This window comes from Pinus tabuliformis, chromosome 6 (genome assembly GCF_031772625.1).
Source record: "Pinus tabuliformis cultivar Carrire ecotype Pingquan chromosome 6, CPIR1, whole genome shotgun sequence".
Lineage (NCBI taxonomy): Eukaryota > Viridiplantae > Streptophyta > Pinopsida > Pinales > Pinaceae > Pinus > Pinus tabuliformis.
Genome location: NC_142292.1, coordinates 433,309,008 through 433,329,054, shown reverse-complemented (window position 1 = coordinate 433,329,054; position 20,047 = coordinate 433,309,008). Strand labels below are relative to the sequence as shown.

General features: G+C 38.8%; 2 protein-coding genes across 2 annotated transcripts; both read left to right on the top strand.

Annotated features, from left to right (window-relative positions):
* Positions 1-2,955: 2,955 nt before the first annotated feature.
* On the top strand, positions 2,956-3,621 carry LOC149259160 (uncharacterized). The gene has a single exon (XM_089453483.1). It carries the CDS (start codon positions 2,956-2,958, stop codon positions 3,619-3,621), a length of 666 nt encoding a protein of 221 aa, XP_089309609.1.
* A 1,929-nt stretch (positions 3,622-5,550) lies between these two features.
* LOC149259159 (uncharacterized) lies at positions 5,551-7,833 on the top strand. Its single transcript, XM_089453471.1, has one exon. The coding sequence runs from the start codon at positions 5,551-5,553 to the stop codon at positions 7,831-7,833; it is 2,283 nt and encodes a 760-aa protein (XP_089309597.1).
* The last annotated feature ends 12,214 nt before the right edge of the window (positions 7,834-20,047 follow it).

Below are 20,047 nucleotides of genomic sequence, written 5' to 3'. Positions count from 1 at the left end.
TTTAGCATGATGGACTACAACACTTTGCTCTTATTTACAACTTCACATGCCCTCAGCTCAGCCACACATTTTTCACAAGCTCAGACACATTGACAACTCCACTCAGATCCAACGCTTAACACACACACCAAATCTTCCTCTCCTCAAGTCTTCCTCTCATAATATCAATGCCAAACACATGTGTAGGAGGTCTTCCTCACTCAGTCTCACAAATTTTTCACTAATCGCCTTGAGTTAGTAGCTTTACATGCATAACAATGCACAAGCTTTTAAAAACCACTCTCCTCTGCCACATCTTTATCTTCCTGCATTTTAACAAGCTCAGGCATTTTATCTGCCTTAGCATTAGCAGATCCAGTCGTCACTACCATGCCAACAACCATGCCATACCCACGGGGGCTTCACTGAGGAACCAATATGATATCACGTGTGTTCATAATGGGCATAATGGGGCATAAAAAATAAGAAAAACATAAAATAATATATTGACTATATAACAAGGGGTTAGAGGGGTTTTTTGTGTTATATAATAGATATATATATATATATATATATATATATATATATATATATATATATATATATATATATATATATATATATATATATATATATCTATATATATACATATATATGTATATATATGTATATATATATACATATATATACATATATATATACATACATATATATATATATATATGTATATATATATATATATATATATATATATATATATATATAGATTATAAGGTATTTTTAATACCAAATATTGGCCAAACGAATGCCATAAAGGCGGGGAGTATCAGCTGTAGGAGTAATAAAGAGTGCCTATGTTATGTTCGGAAAGACTTCTATTTGAAACCTCAAGTAGGGAGTATTGTGGCCCATGGAGTATTGTGACCCGTTGGAGTAATCTAGAGTGCAACCTCTCGTTTGTTGAGCAAGAGCACAACTTTTGTTCGCAACCTCGGGAAGGGAGTATCGTGGCCCATAATCGAGAGCGCAACCTCTATTCTATTAGGAAAGAGCACAACCTTTGTTCTATTGGCCTAGAAAATAGTAGAGAAGGGTTTGTTTACCAACTTCAAATGTCGACAAGCATTCCAGGGGTTTTTAATAGTTTTCATTTGTGGGCTAGAGAGAATTATTCTTGTGATTTATATAATAATTAGGGTTTTATTATTTTCAGTCGAGCAAGGCTTTGATGAAGAGAATTATGGCATATGGTGGAGAAGGTTTCATTTGAAATTAAACGTGGAGAATATGGGTTTCATCTTGAGTTTGAAATCTTAGAAAATTCCTGAGCATCATGAGGGGTGGATAACAAACAAATCATCAGGTCCTAAGACCTTGTTTAGAGTCTGGAAAATTCTTGGTCGTCATGACAGAGATTCCACCTGGATTACATCTTAAAGCAACCAGAACATGGGGTTTTTCATCTTTTGACTTTCTCTTTGAATTCAGCTAGGGAACAGTACATTTTCATTAAGGCTTCTCTTGACTCAACTGTGGCTGTGGTAAGCACTAAATTTATTCCAATTTACCTACCCTTGAAAGGAAATCTAGGGACTAGGTCTGTGACACTAGTACCCCTGCCAACCTTGGGATTCTATACAAATCCCTAGCCTTTGAGATTATGAAATTGGTGGATTATGAATGTGTATAGCATTCTCAAACTGTTAACTCTACAAATCTAGCACAAGCTTGGTAATCTCTACAATATTTTTCCTTTGGTAAGTTCTTTCATGAGAAAAGCTACCCTAATATTCTCCTCCCCTTTCCTTTATAGCCCAAGTTTTATGTATTATATACAATTAGTTCATAAGTGCAGGTCTGCTGACCCACACCTTTCACCTACGCAGTTTTTGGGGTATTTTCAAGTATTTAATTATGTGTGAATTTTTTGTGCTGCTTTTGCTATGCATGATTTGTTTATTGTTGTTATTTTTCCTTAGGGATATTACAGAATCTATTTCCCAATGTGCCTCCCTTGCAAAAAAATGCTACCCAAAGAAAGTTATGATCTAAAAATGTAGCATTTGTACTCCCCAGTGAAGTTTTGGTCTCTAAACATTGGAAATTGTTTCAAAAGATCCCAAGTTTTGGTCTCTAAATGCACCAAAACATTTGACAACCCAAAACCCTCACTTAGAATCTGAAATAAAGACAAATGTGAAGAATAGACAAGAGTCAGTTTTGAGTTTATAATATATAGTGATGTTGGCTGAGTTCACTGCACTGTGGACTCACCAAGTTTGAGGAAACTTGAATCTGGTTATATTTGCTGAGTTTGGTCAAAACTCAACAAAATTTATAGAAATTTTCAACTCAGCTCACCAAAGAGGAAAGTGGAATTGACTCACAGAAGCTCACCAAGGAGATACTTGATTTTCCTAAATAGTCTTTTTTGTATCTAGTAGGATTGTTCACAATCTTGCCTTGTCACTATTTATCTTCTAACAACTTTTGCACTTAGCTCATCTATATTAAATACAATGAATTAAGATTTATATCTACTCTACTTGGTAGTTGGATGTTTTGTTTTCATGGCAGGGCCTTTCTTGGATATATAATATTTTTTCCTGGTTGACTTAATTTTTTATTTAGCACATCCAATACTAATTTTTCATAATATTTAGAAGTACTTAGAGAAGATGGTTCATTAGAATTTAGAAGAAATAATGGGTTATCAAAATCAGTGTAATTTCCGTTTTTTTTTGCGCGCAGCCCGACCCTTCGCTCTCAAGCTAGGGTTCTGAGATTTCTGCTGCGTCGCTCAGGCTGTTGCGCCTCTGCGCACAGCCTCGCCCCTCCCTCTGCAGTCAGATGGAGGCTCCTGAGAGCTCTGCCCCCCCTACGGATCCGCCCCCCGAAGTCACAGGCTTCAGAAACTTGATTGCAAATGGGACAAATCGGACTCCTTCTGCGACTTAGCAGAAATTCATCAAAAGAATGGATTCGATACCCTCTGTTGCCCTGCCAGAGGAGGACACCTTCAAAGCGGCTCTGAACTTGGCAGAAAAAGGCCTCATAGGCCAGTTCACAGGCCTATGGCCCTCCCCCAAATCCGTGGAGGATTGGTCCCAAAGAAACTGGAAACCTCTGATAAAAAACGGAGTGAAGAGTTATTTTGTGGGCAAAGGGTACTTCGTTTTTGTATTTGAAAACACGGAAGAGAGAAGCTTAATATTCATAAATGGCCCCTACTTCATTGGGCCGCAGGGACTGTATTTAAATCAATGGAATCCAGACTTTGATCCCTCTCAAGACGTCTCATCTGTTGTGCCAGTGTGGGTAAGGCTCCCTCATCTGCCCCTTCATTGCTGGAACCAAAAATCGTTCCAGACTATTGGGAACGCATTAGGAAAATATATAGACCAGGCTATAAGAAGAGACCAATATTCTTGTGCGCGTATCTGCGTCGAAGTGGACCTTGAAGAAGGATTTCCTGAAGCGATCAAGCTCATGGTGGCAGGATGGACGCACATCCAAGAGCTCGACTATGAGCAGCTCCCCTTTAAATGCAGACACTGTCACGGCTACGGTCACTTTGCCAAGCATTGTAAGAAGAAAGCAGAGGATCAGGCTGAAAATAGAATGGAGATCAGTGGACCCTAGTCCAGAGAACAGCCCAAGCAAAGAAAGACGCAGGAAAAAGCGCAGCAACAGGAGACAGGAACAACGTCACCCCAACTCAGGAAACAGGAGAAAATGCAAAAGGAACCGAGGAGGCGCAACCCAATCCACCGACCAAAGAACAGGAAAAAGAGAACTATGAGGAAACCCCTCTTTTAAGTAAAGAGGGAGGGGGCGACATCCACATCGAAGCCACCCAAGGCAGCCCCTCAAGCCCCACTTATGCAGAAATCATAAAGAAAAAGTCAGCAGAAAGCTCTGAGTCCTCAGAGGAAGAACTCTTTGAGAGACCATTAAAAAGACCCAGAAGGAAATCCCGCAAGGAAAAAAGAGAAGAAGAAGCAGAAAGGCTCAAAACCCAATGGAGCCAATCCACGATAGAAATGACAATCGGAAGAAGTAGCAGGCCTAGGTCATCCAAGGGCGGCTCCACCCCAATCATAGGTAAATAATGAAGCTAGTCTCTTGGAATTGCAGAGGACTGGGGAACCACGCAAAAATAGAAGCAGTTAAGGACCTCTTAAAATCGGAACCCACTGACATCCTCATGCTCCAAGAGACTAAGATAGCAGGACAAGCCCTGCTAGAAACCATCAAATCAAAATGGAAGAAAAGTACAGGCATAGCTGTCAGCGCTCGGGGCTCCTCGAGAGGTCTGGCAACTCTCTGGAACGAAGAACAATTTCAACTGATCAACACTCATGAGACCCTGCATTGGATATATACAGAAATAACCCACATTTCAAGTAAGTTATCTATCTCTCTAGTCAATCTATGTGTCAATTACTCCGAAAAAAGAGACTGCTGGAAATCTCTGGTAGAATTTCTTGAGCAGGAAACCCCTAACAACATCATTCTCGCTGGAGATCTCAACATTGTTTTGAAAGCCAAAGAAAAAAGAGGAGGTACCAACTCCAAGGACCCTATGGTGGGTGTAGTGGAGGAGCTTGCTCAGCACTGGGATCTGCAAGATTTTAACCCAATCCAAGGCTTATTCACCTGGTCAAACAACAGAACTGGAACAGATCATATCTCTGCTCGACTTGACCGTTTTCTTGTGCAAACCCTCCTCATGAACAAGAAAATCATAACAACAAAAATTCTGCCCAAGTTGTCCTCGGATCACAAGCCAATACAGCTCTGTTTAGAAGACGAAGAGGATTTGGGTCCCATCCCATTTCGTTTTTCTCCTCAATGGATTGAAAGAGAAGGCTTTTTGGACACGGTGAAAGCAACCTGGAACATCTCCATTTCAGGTTCCCCAAGCTTCGTTTGGGAGCAAAAACTGAAACTCACCAAAAAAGCATTGAAGGAGTGGATCAAGAAACCAACTCCCAACCCCATCTCTCTTAGAGTCGCAGCAGTCCAGGCTTTGCATTCCCTACAAAATGACATGGAAAGCAAAAATATTAATGAAGACCTCTTGGATAAGGAAATAAAAGCGCAGAGAGCAGCCTACCAATCTTTTAGAAAAGAGGAAGAATACTGGAGATTAAAGTCTAGGAGCCTGTGGCTAAAAGGAGGGGACCGCAATACCTCTTTCTTCCACCGGCAGTACAGGGCTAGATTGTCAAGGAATCATATAGCAGAAATAAAGACTATGACGGGCCAAATCTGCAAGGGCAATCAACAAGTCAAAGAAGCAGCAGAATTACACTTTCAGAATCTCTACAGCTCGGATGTTCAAGGTGAAGAAACGGATGAAACAGAATTCCTCAATCACATCCCCTCCTTAATCTCTCCGGAGGACAACTCAGATCTATGCAAACCTGTTTCAGAGGAAGAAATAATCAAAATTATCTGGTTATGGACTCCGACAAGGCCCCCGGGCCGGACGGATTCACCATTCATTTCTACAAAGTATGCTGGGACATCATAAAAAATGATCTGCAAAAGATGATAAGGGGATTCATGACAAAAGCTAAAGTAGGTGGCAGCACTAACTCAACCTACTTAGCTCTGATTCCCAAAGACTCTAATCCGGAAACGTTTGCCAAATTCAGGCCAATTTCGTTATGCAATGCTTCCTATAAGATCTTGGCAAAGTTGTTGGCCAACAGAATGAAGCCCTTGCTTCCTAGAATTATCTCTAACTCTCAAGGAGGTTTCGTGGAAGGTAGACACATTCTGGACAACGTCATACAAGTGCAGGAGACCATACACTCAAGCAAGCAGAGAAAAGAGAAAGGTATGCTCATAAAGTTAGATATGGCGAATGCGTTCGACAGAGTCAATAGAACATTTCTCAGTAAAGTCTTGCTCTCCTTTGGCTTCTCCATTCAGTTTGTCAACCTTCTAAAAGCCTGCATGAATAACCCATGGATAGCTCCTCTCATAAACGGCAGACCTGCTAACTTCTTTAAAGCCAAGAGAGGCATCAGGCAGGGATGCCCGCTCTCCCCCTATCTTTACATCATATTGGCTGAAGCATTAAGTCGAAAACTTGAAGCTGAAAGACTGTCAGGATCCATTCCGGGCCTCAAACCCTCCAACAGAGTAAGCCCCCTGAATCACGCATTATTCGCAGATGACTCGATTCTTCTGGGGGGCGCCTCAACCAGAATAGCAAAGGCCTTCGACACGGTCATTAGGAACTATTGCAAAGTCTCAGGAGCATTGGTTAATGAAAGCAAAAGCGAAGTCTACAACTGGAATACAGACCAACAGGAGCTCAATAATATAGCTAATACTCTCGGATTCAAAGGGCATTCACAATGGGAGAGAATCAGATATCTCGGGCTACCCATAATCTCAGGAGTGAATAAGAGATCGCTTTGGAGCGACATAATCTGCAAATTTAAATCCAAGATTTCGAAATGGGGAGGATACTGGTTGACAAAAGGAGGTAAGGTCATTTTAATTAAATCTCAGCTCTCTTCCTTAATAATTTACCAAGCAGCCTTTCTGCTCGCTCCCAGAAATGTCATGGATCAAATCTCCTCTCTCCTTAGAAATTTCCTTTGGCAAGGAGGCAGGGGCAATGACAAGAAACAACATCTTGTAAACTGGGAAACAGTCAAGAAACCCATCGACGAAGGAGGATTGCAAATCCGAGATCCTTCTCTGGTCAATCTCGCATTAGGCAGCAAAATCCTGTGGAAAATGATCAAAGAGCCAAGTCATCCTGTAAGTGTCATACTGCGATCGAAGTATACAAACAAAACTGATTTGAGAAACCTCCATCTGGGTTACACAGCTAACAGTACGCTGTTGTGGAAGCTCTGTTACAAAAGCAGCAAAATCTTCAAACGAAATGTCTACAGAATTCCAGGGAATGGCAAGAAAACTCGTCTCTGGCAGGATCGGATAATGGGGCGAAATCCTCTAAGCGAAAATGAGGAAATCGCTGGCTTAAGGGACTGGTTAATTACAGTTGGGAAGTTAAGTTTATTTGATATATCCGTTTGGGATCAGAGAGACGATTGGGCAGGTTGGGCAATCCCCGCTCCTCCAGCCCATCTGCAACAGCAATTGAACTTATTTCAGGAACTGATCGAAGATGCTGCTCCGATACATCGATCAATGCAAGATCGGTGGGGTTGGGGCCAATCTGGAGAATACACAGCAATAGCAGGCTATAAAGCTCTACAGACCTCAGGAAACAACAAGCACGGTCCTGCGTTCTGGAAAAACGTATGGGATCCCACAGCTCTCCCAAAAGTCAATTTCTTTTTCTGGACACTGATTCATAATAAGATTTTAACCGGAGACAATCTAGCAAAAAGAAACGTCGCTAGCCCTCACTGGTGCGCTCTTTGCAGAAGCAACGCCGAGACAGCTCAACACCTCTTCATCGACTACCAGTTCACAAGGGAAGTATGGGATTTTACGCTCCAATATTTACTTATAAGCTCTCCCGCTCAGATATCAGTCCCAGACCTCTTCGCAGAATGGAGCCACCGCTACTCTCATCATATCCCTCAAAAATCGATTTGGTACAAAATCTGGAACGCTTTGCCCAAATTTGTCTGTTGGAAGATCTGGTTGGCCCGTAACCAGAAGATCTTTAAAGAATTCCATCTCACTCCCTTGCAAGTAGCAGCTAAGGCCAGATCCCTTCTTCTAGAAGTGGTGCAGCAGCAGAACTATAAAGAGGATGCATCACTTCAGCAGACAGAGAAGCAGTGGCTTGGAAAGCTTGAATTGCAAAACAGAAAAATCCTCTTTTCTCCTAAATTAGAGCCCCCATCCTAGAAGAAGAGAGACACAGATGAAACTTTCCAGATCTGGTGGAGAGCTCAAAACTCACACACAATCTTCTTTGATGGGGCTTCTAAAGGAAACCCCGGCCCCTCGGGCGCCGGTGGGATCATCTACTCCCCTGAAGGGCTCCCCCGAGACTCTTTCTACTGGGGCCTTGGTTTGAAGACTAACAATCAAGCAGAACTGCTCAGCCTTCTTAAAGCTTGTCAAATAGCCAGAGAAAAAGGGATCAGAGATATTCAGATTTTTGGAGACTCGGAGATCCTCATAAAGAAGCTGAACGCTGGAGAGCCATTCAGAAATGCAGGTCTCAATAGAACACTGGAAAGATTGAAAAGAGTGCTCTCATCCTTTTCATCTTACAAATTCTACCATATACTCAGAACCTCAAACAGCGAAGCGGACTTGATGGCAAACAAAGGGAGCGCTCTATACAGAGGGTGGTTGATCATCAATGAGGACAGATTTGTAGAAACTCCTTACTAAAATATTAGATAGATCATCTGATTTAGAAGTACAAGCATGATGTAATCAGGGCTGCTTTGGCAAAGCCCCACTCTTTTTCCTCTATAAATAATAATAAAAAAAACATATCCGTTAAAGTTAAAAAAAAAAAAAAAAAAAAAATCAGTGTAATTTATCTGATTAAAAAGATATGTGAACATATTTATCATCTGTGATTTTGAATGTGGACTATGATTAGATCATATGCAATGTCTTTCCAATCTGAAGCTACATTTTTTGTTTGCAAGTGGAGCATGTCTTCAAGGAGCAGAACATATTGGATGCATATTTTCTCATTGAAGGTTTTTTCTATCTTGTGACTGAAAGAATCATGGCCATTGAAAAGAAAAAGTAATTGATTGGTTATTCCTTGAATGCCATTTTGAATTTTAACCTGTTATCTGCTTTTGTGTATCACAAAGACCCAAAAATATTATGGTTATTTATAAAGGGGTTGGACCTTATAACTGAATGTGTTTATTTGGTTTTTTACTATTTTAGGACATGCCCTAATGATTTGAAAGAAACCATAGCAAGTTTAATTTTGCTACAACGGGGTGTGCAAACTTGTTAAAGCTTCAAGAAGTTTATTCAATTTTTTCTGCAAAGTATGGTCATGAATTCACTACATCCTGATAGCGGGGTTAATAGGTAGGCAAGCAAAGATTATCACTTCAATCATTCTAGAGAAATTATCTCATTCAAGCTTCACTTTTTTAGTTAATAATTTGATATTAAATTTGTCACAGTGTGCTAATTTGTTATCATTGATCATTGAGAATTTATCAACCAGAGCACCAAGCATAGAGATAAAATTATGCATTTTGAAATAAATTTCTGTTGAAAATGGATTTGAATGGAATTTTGAGAAAGCTGAGAGGGAAATGCTCAAATCGGTAGAAGACTTACTGGAAAGCATCCTAACTTCTTTCTGTTTCTGATCATTTTTATTTTAGTTGAATCAATTAATTTATATGTTGAATTCAGGCTAGTGCCACTAGTCTGTTGTTAGGTATAAACTAGCCAACATGGAGGCTTGATAGGGTTGTTTAAGACAATGGATTCCATTGCAGATAAATCCACTGATTCAAACGTAAGAGTGAGGGTTTTTGTGTTTGATTTTATGTGCTTTGGTACTCTGTTTAGGGCCACAAAAAGTACTGCTACACTAGCTTGTGTAGAGGGCTAGTTGGGGAGTTGTGAGGCCTAGAAAATGTCTTCTCTCTAAGTTGTAGATGTACCGAATGATGCGTAGTAGAAATAGAGGGTATAACCCTTGCTAGTGTTGAGAATTTTAGGGCATTAGTATTAGATGATTTCTCTTCTTTGGTGAATTCTTGTGAATGCATTTTACATGATTAGGTTAGGATCTTCTTTACGTTAGATTCTTAGTGTTCTTCTTCATCAAACATTAACCAGTGCAAGAACATAAATAGACAAGAGACACAACATGTAGGCTATGAACCAAAGCCAAAACCTCTCACTCTTTGAGAGGAAAACCCGCAAAAATTCTTCATATAGAGATTCCAATTGACGAATACCAAGACCAATACCCCTCACCTATTAGCCACTCCATGATCAAGACACGAGTCCTCTTCTACTTCTGTCTTCTAGATTCCTTATCCTTTTATTTGATAAATGAATTATTAATACTACCCTCTTCTCCACTCGGTACAAGCAAAGGGTAACATTCAATTTTTTATTTTATTACATCTTCCTCAAGATCAGGTTTATTATTTTCCTTATCACCTTCCTTTTGTTTCATGTTTTTTTTATATACATACTACATATAGTACTATATGTATTGTTTCTGGGAAAAGCCTTGCTGGGAAAATCTTGTACAATCCCTCAAATTCATAGATGGTACCCAATGCAAACTTGTTGGCACTAATTTCAATGCATGGCCCTACAGGGACATTGAGTGAGGCAAAAAACATAGAAAACCATCTTAGGGTATCAATCTCAAGACCCCTTTCATGAAGCTCAAAGGACTCAACTGCTTGAGCTAGCCTCAAGATATGCTACCAATTATTGTTATGTTCCCATTCAATTGGGGGTACGTACCTCATGGATTCAGGGACATCCTTGGGGCGATGGGCATCTGCCACCCCAAAATTACTCAAAATTAAGGTCAAAAAATCCTAAAGGTCTTCTAAAATAACCTATCCCTGAAGCCATATTTTGAAGTTATAAAAATGTGTATGATCTCTGTTTTCCATTTTTTACATTTTCATTGTGTGAAAAAGGTACCAGATGTGAGCACTTGTGTGAAGCAATATTTGGTTGAGAATTGAATTCTCTTGTCTATTTTTGTATGGTATTGAATATGTTTTGCATATTAATATTTTGCATAGGGAAAACCCATTTTGTGAAGAAACAATTGGACATGGGATAAAGTTTAAAAACCTGTCATAATTAATAACAGAAACTTAGGACTTAGGAGTCTGCCATGTGATAGAAAGATTGATAGTTTGTACTAATGAATTAAGTGATTTTGACAGACTTAAGATATTTCCAATTCACCAAAAGCACCAAAAAAAAATGGTTGTTTGCTTTATAATCTTATATCAAACTGGTTTCATTTTCTTGGCATGTTGAGGTAAAAGGCCATGAATCCCAAAAGAAGGGGTGTGAGTGTTAAAATCCTACAAGTTCCCCTCAGTGTGCCCTGAAGAAACAACAGGCTCTGATCATGCAGGAATTGGCTTACTTGTATGATGAAACAATATTCATTATGATATCTACCCTATTAATCGAGTTCAAAAGAATCTCTCTATTAAGGCCCCTGATTTTCACACTAGGAACACACTTTTTACCTGCCTAACTTTACATCAAAGGTCACATTCTGTATGATGGAGGTAGTTTTTGACACAAGGTTGTTAATATGTAATCACCCCAACTTCTGTTTTCAGAGTGTCAAATCTTTATAATCTTTTAAAAAAAATCACAAGAGTTCCATGCTATGTGCATAAAAAAGTAACTCAAACTTTGTTCTTTTAGATTATTTTTTGTGCAAATAGTGTATTTTGAAATATTTAATGTGAATTGTGAGAAATTATTGGGACTAGTAATGGTGATTGACATTGTTTATTTGACTCATTTTCTAGGAGAAACATTTGGATCCCTTGTCGAAGAAATTCATTCCTTCAGTTCAACGAGCAATCATACCTGCATATTCCTTGTTAATGCTTTGAATATATACTGAAATCTTGACGTCATTTGAATGTTAGTATTTTCCTCACTCTGACGATATTTGCATTGAATTGATAGGGTGTTTGTTTCCAAGAATTCAATTTTTTTAAAATAGCAATTCCTTAAACTGTGGTTTGGACATATACATTCCAGATATCTAGGTTAAAGTATTATTTATATCTTATATTTCGTTAGAACTAACTAGATGACATATTTTGCATTCTTTGACCTTGATTTAAACTCATTTGCTTAAAAGGGTTTAAAAAGCATTCAATTAATTCATAATCTATCCCAGTTTTTTCTGTCAACTCAACTTATCATCTCTGATTGAACTCGTGATGTTATCAATTGACCTGTACATGTTTTTTAAGCCAATACACCCATGTCATGAAAATGAGGTATGCATGATATGGTTAGCTATAGTGGTTGATATCATTTGCTTTTCCAAGAAAGGTATGACAATATTTCTATAAATTTTAAGCTGAAATCATTACCTATTTGCAAATGTTACATCTTGATATTTATTTTCCCTTACATGCATTCTTCCATGATTCTAATCAGAAGAAACAGAGATTTAAACCCATTCATTATTAAATTCATGAGTTAAATCATGTATGTAAAGATTGTGAATAGCAGATGAGAGAGAAAAACATGTATATCCATCAACATATAGGGATCCTAAAGAATCTAGGGGACATGCCCCAGATTCTTCTTCATCAATCTCCCATGTACCCTCTGATATCTCCAGTACTTTATTCGATTGAGTGCCTGCTCCAAAGATGAGCTCTTTATAGATGTGTGCTTATAAAATGACCAAGAAGATTATTTCCCGGGCCTTTACTTGTTTGAGTAAAAGCCTCAAGACAGGGTTCTGCATCTCAATAAGTCCACTTACCCAAGCAGTGACCAGATTTGGACCCCCCAACACTTGAATGTGAGAAATGCCTCTTTTCTTTGACAATCTCAATTTCCAATGCCTTCCATTCAGAAATTTTATTTGCAGTGTTGTGAAAATATTAATAACATCTCACTTTTATCTCAAAATCATGATTTCTATCATTTTATTTTCTAAGAAAGGTGTGACAATATTTCTATAAATTTTGCAGGTTTGCTTAGAGGGAAAAATATCAAAGGATTCAGTGTTAAAAATTCTGAGTGATGGGTATCAACCTTCTAGAGATAAAATACCATGGAAGGTTTCATACCAGTTCCAAGATATGAATTTCCCAAGTCTTTCAAGGGCACAAATTGTTCGTATAGTGGTTCATCCAAATGTCATTAGGGTATTATTAAAAACTCCCACCCATTTTGAATTTGGTTTTGGTTTTCTTAGTAATGGAATGTACTTCCCATCTGGTAACAAATATTTTCTATTCTCTAATTGCTATTTTTTTGGTTTTCCTAAAGGTTGGCTATGGATCAATCGTTGTGGATCTGCTCACAAGTTTTATTTCTTTTTTACCTTTCTAATTACCTATGCTCTTTTCAAATTTTATAGGAGCATCGTGCTACTATTTCCTATTATCCCTTTTTAAGAAAAGAAAAGGAAATGTGAGAGAAATAAAATACTCATGGGGTGAAATTTCAATAGAGTCAATATATAGTAAGCATAATTCACTTGAGTCTTTTTAGATCAAATAAGTTATTATGAATGAGATAGCTTAAATTCTTTAGTTTTGTAACTTCTAATCCATATTCCTAAATGATCGATTAAGGTATTAATTGGGCATTTGATTTATTGATCATTATGATTAGCATTGAAGTTTTTGTCAATAGTTCTATTGATGAAAATGTTTTAATCTATATTTATGTGAGTCATCATTTGACAACCTATTTTGATGACCAACGGGTTGTATTGTTTATATTTAATTTTTCCTAGGAAACAATTGTAAGTGTTTACATTAGTATGAAAAAAATATACATTCATGAAGAGCATACAACTCTATGATATTGAACCTCAACAAAAATTAAAGTCGGACCTAAAAAATACACAACTATTAAACATTCCTAAAATACCCATGAGCATAATTTTCCATTTTTATTCCCAAAGATTGCACAAGATTCCCTTACATGCATTCTTCCATGATTCTAATCAAAAGAAACAGAGCTTTAAACCCATCCGTTATTAACTTCATCAGTTAAAACATGTATGCCAATATTGTGAACAGGAAAAGAGAGAGAAAAACATGTATATCTATCAACATATAGGGATCCTAAAGAATATAGGGGAGATGCCCCATATTCCTATTCATCAATCTCCCATGTACCCTCTGATATCTCTAGTACTTTATTCGATTGAGTGTCTACTCCCAAGTTGAGCTCTTTATAGATCTGTGCTTATAAAATGACCAAGAAAAAGATTTCCAGGGCCTTTACTTGTTTGAGTAAGATAGGGTTTTACATCTCAATGAGTCCACTTACCTAATCAGTGACCAGATTTGGGCCCCTCATCACTTGAATATGAGAAATGCCTCTTTTCTTTGACAATCTCAATTGTCAATTCCTTCCATTCAAAATTGTTATTTGCAATGTTGTGAACATCTTGATAACATCTCAATTTTATCTCAAAATCACGATTTCTATCATTTGCTTTTCCAAAAAGGCATGACAATATTTACATAAATTTTTAGTTGGAAGCATTACCTATTTGGAAATGTTACATCTTGATATTTATTTTCGCGAGGAACTTGCTACGTAGCTTTCCAATTATTATATGAGTTTCAATTCCTAGTTGTTAAATAAATCATAATAGTATTGGAAAGAAGCATTCAAAAAGTTGCTCTGTAATTGTTTTCTTGTGGTTAGAGTATAGTTAGGTAAAGTGTGTTTCTTTACCGTTGTACATTTTGTAACTTACAATCCGACGGTCACGATATGTAGTGATCCGACGGTTCACTCTCACCTCGGTATTACCGACACTTGATCCGTGGCTTGACACCCGATTGGTCCATGAGTTCTATTTAAAGCGCATGGAGGGTCATTGTTCGGGTAATCCGTGCATGAGAGAAGCTTATGTAAATTTTCATTATTTGATTAATAAATTGCCTGTAGTACCCACGTTGGGACAGGCCGTGGACTGTTTCCCTCCTTGCACTTTGAGGGTTTTAACCACGTCAAAAATACTGGTGTATTGATTTGAGATCTGGTTGTGAGCGGTGTCCTTTTGGTGTTCTTTCTGAGGAACTTACCCTGTAAATTCCTACATGGTATCAGAGCTATTTGAGGGCCGCGTCCGTTGGTGATCCAAATCTGAAGCCCATAGAACTGCCTGCGGCTGTCGTTTCCTAGATCTACTGTTTCTGACTACTTTCGGGCCGAGATGACTTCTCTGTTGCGTTCGGAGCATCTGTTCTAGTGAGGAACCCCTTTCGTTTCACGCGAAAAGGTTTCTGGTAGCCCTAGCTGCGTCATTTTTCAGATCGGGAGGTATACAGTGTTTTTGCAGTTTACTGTTATTTTCTCTCTGCTTATTTCGGTTTTGGTTTATTTAGCCTTTTTTTTTACCGGATCTATACCTTTCATTTCTGCGTATGCTCTTTGCCCTGCGACTCTGTGCGATCTGGGCAAATCAGAAACAGAAAGGAAGGATTTTTCTCATGCGTATGCTCTTTTCCCTGCACCTTAGTGTGATCTCGGAAAATCAGAAACATTGAGAAAAATATTTAGTTTTTCGGCTAAAGCTAACTTTGAAATTTTTTTTAAATTTCTAGTTTTTTGGCTAAAGCTAACTTCGAGCCGCAAGGTTCGTTTTTCTTTGCATATTCGTGTTGGGTTTTGTGTTTTGTGTTTTGTAGGGAAAAAGAGCTTTCTCAAGGCAAGCACGCAAACCAAGCCCCCCCCTCTCTCTCTCTCTCTCTCTCTCTCTCTCTCTCTCAAATTTTTTGTATAGATCAATTGGTTCAAATCTATTTTAAGAGAGTAGAGGTCTTGGGTTCAAGTCTCCATTTTGTGGGGGCGGATTTTTTTCATTCCCGCACATTCGCGCACTTTGCCGGCAACGTCAACAATTTTTTTTCAAAAAGCCATAACTTCTTCGTCTGGAGCCTTTTTCAGAGCCGTTTTTTTTTAAACCGCCTAATTTTTCGAGATCTATCCATTGGAACACTTACTTTCAGCATCTTCAGCTTCAGTTTTTTTTTTTTAAATGGAAAGTCCATGCCAAGTCATTCTTGACAGCACTAACTACTTCCAATGGGTAGCCTACATGGAAGATTTACTTAGAAGTAAAGGTCTCTTCAGAATAGCCACAGACCAAGAGAAGAAACCAAAAGATGAAGACAAGGCGACAAAATGGGAAAATAGACAAGATCAAGCACGTGGTTTGATAGGGATGTCTATTTCTCCTGATCTTAGATTCCACATTGCAGAACTTGAGACTCCTCATGAAGCATTAGAAAAACTTGCTAAAGTTTTTGGGATTAAAAATGAAATTAGAGCCCATCAACTTGAAAATGAGCTGCTTACTTTGGATCCTAATAATTTTTCTTGCATTGAAGATTTCTTGTCCAAATTCAAGACCCTTAGATATCTCTTGGAAGGTGTTAAAGTTAAGAAAGAAGATGGTAACCTTATTTATTCCATCCTTACTAAGTTGGGACCAGCCTACTCTGTATTTGTTTCCACTTTCCATTCTACAAGGGAAGCTTTCATTTGTCAAGGACAAGACTACAAGGCCCCTTCCTTTGACTCCTTTTGTGATTCCTTAATAAGAGAACAAGAAAAACTCTTACACCTTGGTCTTCTTAATCTTGGAAACTCTTCCACGAAAGCGTTAGCCGCCCAGCAGCAACCAAATTCAAAGAATCCTAAGAAGTCATATCCTCAAAAGAATGGTCCTAAACCATCTCAGCCTCAAAATGAAAGATCATTTCAGCAAAATGATAAGACCAATAAAAACAAATGGAAGAAGACTGATAGACATTGTAACTTTTGTAATCGAGATGGCCACTTAGAATCTAAATGCTTTAAGAAGATGGAAGCCTTGGAAGCCGCAATGAAGAAACATAACATCCATGTGGAGCCTACTTCAACTTCAACTTCCGGAATGGCACTTTCTGCATGTCATTGTCAATCATCTCAGTCTGGTTATGCATTAAATGTATCTTCTTCTTCTTCTCATTCTCATGAGTGGCTCATTGATTCTGGAGCCTCTTGTCACATGGCCAAAAACAAAGCCATGTTTTCTTCTTTAAATGATTGTAACACCAAAAATATATATATTGGTGATGATAGATCTCTTAATGTTGTAGGGACTGGAACTGTTCATCTAGACAATGGTCAGTTTAATGATGTATTATGTGTTCCAACCTTATCCTGCAACCTTCTATCTGTCTATCAGATAACTCATTCAGGTGAAGGTAAAATTGTTGAATTTTCACCTCATGATGTTGTAATCAAGGATCTAAAAGATCCTAAACAGATTCTAGCTACTGGTCTTGCTGATGATTCCAAAAGGTTGTATAAGTTTCACAACTTTGGGTCATCCAATCTTCCCTCAGTATTTGTTGCTCATAATGATGAAGTGAGCAAACTTTGGCATGAGCGATTTGGTCACTTAAACTATCGCTCCCTTCAGCATCTATGTAAAGAAAATATGGTGACAGGTCTTCCTATGGTATCTTGCAGAGATGGTGTTTGTTCCGGATGTGTACTCGGAAAAAATCATCGGGACAGTTTTGACAAACGTGCCTCTTGGCACGCCTCAGCCCCTTTACAGCTTGTGCACAGTGATTTATGTGGTCCTCTTCCTGTTGCTTCATTCTCTGGCTGCAAGTACTTCTTAACTTTCATTGATGATTTCTCCAGACGCACTTGGGTATACTTCTTAAAACTCAAGAGCGAAGTATTTAACACTTTTTTGGCCTTCAAAGCCTTTGTTGAAAAACAATCTGGACATCAAATTCTTAAGCTAAGAACTGATAATGGTGGAGAATATGTTAAAAACACATTCATCAACTTTTGCACCGAAAATGGAATTCAAATGCAACATACTGTTCCATACACTCCACAACAAAATGGTGTAGCTGAAAGGAAAAATCGCACCTTAAAGGAAATGGCTAATTGTATGCTGCAATCTAAAGGACTCAGTCTTAGTTTTTGGGCCGAAGCAATTAATTGTGCAAATTATATAATCAATCGCACTCCTACTAAGGTTCTAGAGAATATCACTCCAGAAGAAGCTTGGAGTTCCATTAAACCAGATGTAAGTCACTTTCGTGTGTTTGGAAGTGAAGCATGGGCCCATATTCCAGATGAAAAGCATAAAGCTTTAGAACCTAAGAGTGAGAAATGTACTTTTGTTGGATATTCTGAAGATGTAAAAGGTTATAGACTTATTCCATTTAAGTCCAAAAATGTTATCATTAGAAGAGATGTAAAATTTGATGAAAATAAATCGGCCTGCGAGCCTAGTCCGGCGGATGTGCCACCTCTTCCTATCTCTTCTACTTTTGAAAACATTTCTTCTTCAGATGATGAAAGCGAGGATGATAATCCTCCCCCACCTTCTCAGGATCCTCAACTTCCAAGATGGGTCCGTGCTACTCGGGATGCAGCAGGTGATCTTGCCGGTGATCCTACAGATCAGCGACGTACACGTTCTCAGTTTGAAAGAGCCTCTTCTTTACTGGCTCAAGCTCCAGTAAATCATGATCCTGACACTTTTGCAGAAGCTTCAGGCCATCCACATTGGGAAGCAGCTATGAATGAAGAATATCATTCATTGATGACAAATGATACATGGGATCTTGTTCCTCTACCAAAGGGACGCAAACTTGTTAGATGTAAATGGGTTTACAGAACCAAGTATGGACCAGATGGGAAAGTTGATAAACATAAAGCTCGTCTCGTTGCTAAGGGCTTTTCACAGGTTGAAGGCATTGACTACACTGAAACCTTCTCCCCTGTTGCCAAAATGAACTCTATCCGCCTTGTTCTTTCCCTTGCTGCCTCTTTAAAATGGGAAGTCCATCAGATGGATGTTAAATCTGCCTTCTTGCATGGGGACTTGCAGGAAGAAATCTATATGGAACAACCCATTGGCTTCATACAAACAGACTCCAGCCTTGTTTGTCGACTTAAGAAATCCCTTTATGGCCTCAAGCAAGCTCCTCGGGCTTGGTATGCCAAAATGGATAGCTTTCTTTTAGAATCTGGCTTTTCTAGGTGTCATTCTGACAATACTGTCTACACCAAGAAAGTGGGCAACTCTCTTATCATCCTTGTTCTTTATGTTGATGATCTTATTCTTACTGGTAGTGATCCCAACCTTATAAACCATGTGAAGTCCAGCCTTAAAAAGAAATTTGAAATGACAGACTTAGGACACTTACACTATTTTCTCGGTCTTCAAGTCTTGCAATCCCAAGAGGGTATTTTCCTTTCCCAGTCCAAGTATGCTTGTGATATTCTTCGTCATTTTCACATGGAAGACTGTAAGCCAGCCCCTTCTCCCTTTCAGTCTGGAGTCAAAATTTCAGTCTCTTGTACTTCTCCTGAAGTTGATGCTACCTTATACCGTCAACTTGTCGGAAAACTCTTGTATTTAACCCATACTCGTCCTGATCTTCCCTTTGCTGTTGGCCTTGTTGCTCGTTTTATGCAAAACCCCCGTGAAAGTCATTGGAAAGCAGCTAAAAGAATACTTCGTTATGTTCGAGGTACAGTACAGTTTTGGATTCATTACAGTGCCAAAGCAGCTCCTCTGTTAGTTGGTTTCACTGATTCTGATTGGGCTGGTGACCCTGATGATCGGAAGTCTACTGCCGGTTATGTCTTCACTCTTGGTTCAGGACCTATTACATGGGCTTGTAAGAAACAGGCTGCCATTTCTCTTTCGTCAGCAGAAGCAGAGTATCGTGGTGCCGTGGAAGCTAGTAAGGAAGCCTTGTGGCTTCGTCAGATCCTATCAGAGTTTGGCTTTGAGCAGCAGCATCCAACCACACTTTGGTGTGATAATCAAAGTGCCATTCAGCTATGCAAAGATCCAGTCCAGCATCAGCGCAGCAAACACATTGAACTACACATGCACTTCATCAGAAAGCTCATTCATGACCATGTTCTTGAAGTGCAATATTGTCCAACAGATGATCAGGTTGCAGACATCTTCACAAAGGCTCTCACAGAGGCGAAGTTCACTAAAATTCGATATATGCTTGGAGTTCAGGAAGTTGTCACTAAGGGGGGATAGGCTCTAGTGCCTCCTTCCTTCTCCTATTGTGTCATATTTGTAAATCCTTCAATCCTATCCCCAGTTGTTCTTAAGGGGGGATGTTAGGATATTCCGACACAGGATATAGTTAAGTTCAACTTGGTCTAGTATAGAGTTAGGTTAGAGTTAGGTAAAGTGTGTTTCTTTACCGTTGTACATTTTGTAACTTACAATCTCACGGTCACGATATGTAGTGATCCAACGGTTCACTCTCACCTCGGTATTACCGACACTTGATCCATGGCTTGACACCCGATTGGTCCATGAGTTCTATTTAAAGCGCATGGAGGGTCATTGTTC

Coding starts and splice junctions, on each gene's coding strand:
- LOC149259160 (XM_089453483.1), top strand. CDS start 2,956: ATGGATTCGATACCCTCTGTTGCCCTGCCAGAGGAGGACACCTTCAAA.
- LOC149259159 (XM_089453471.1), top strand. CDS start 5,551: ATGACAAAAGCTAAAGTAGGTGGCAGCACTAACTCAACCTACTTAGCT.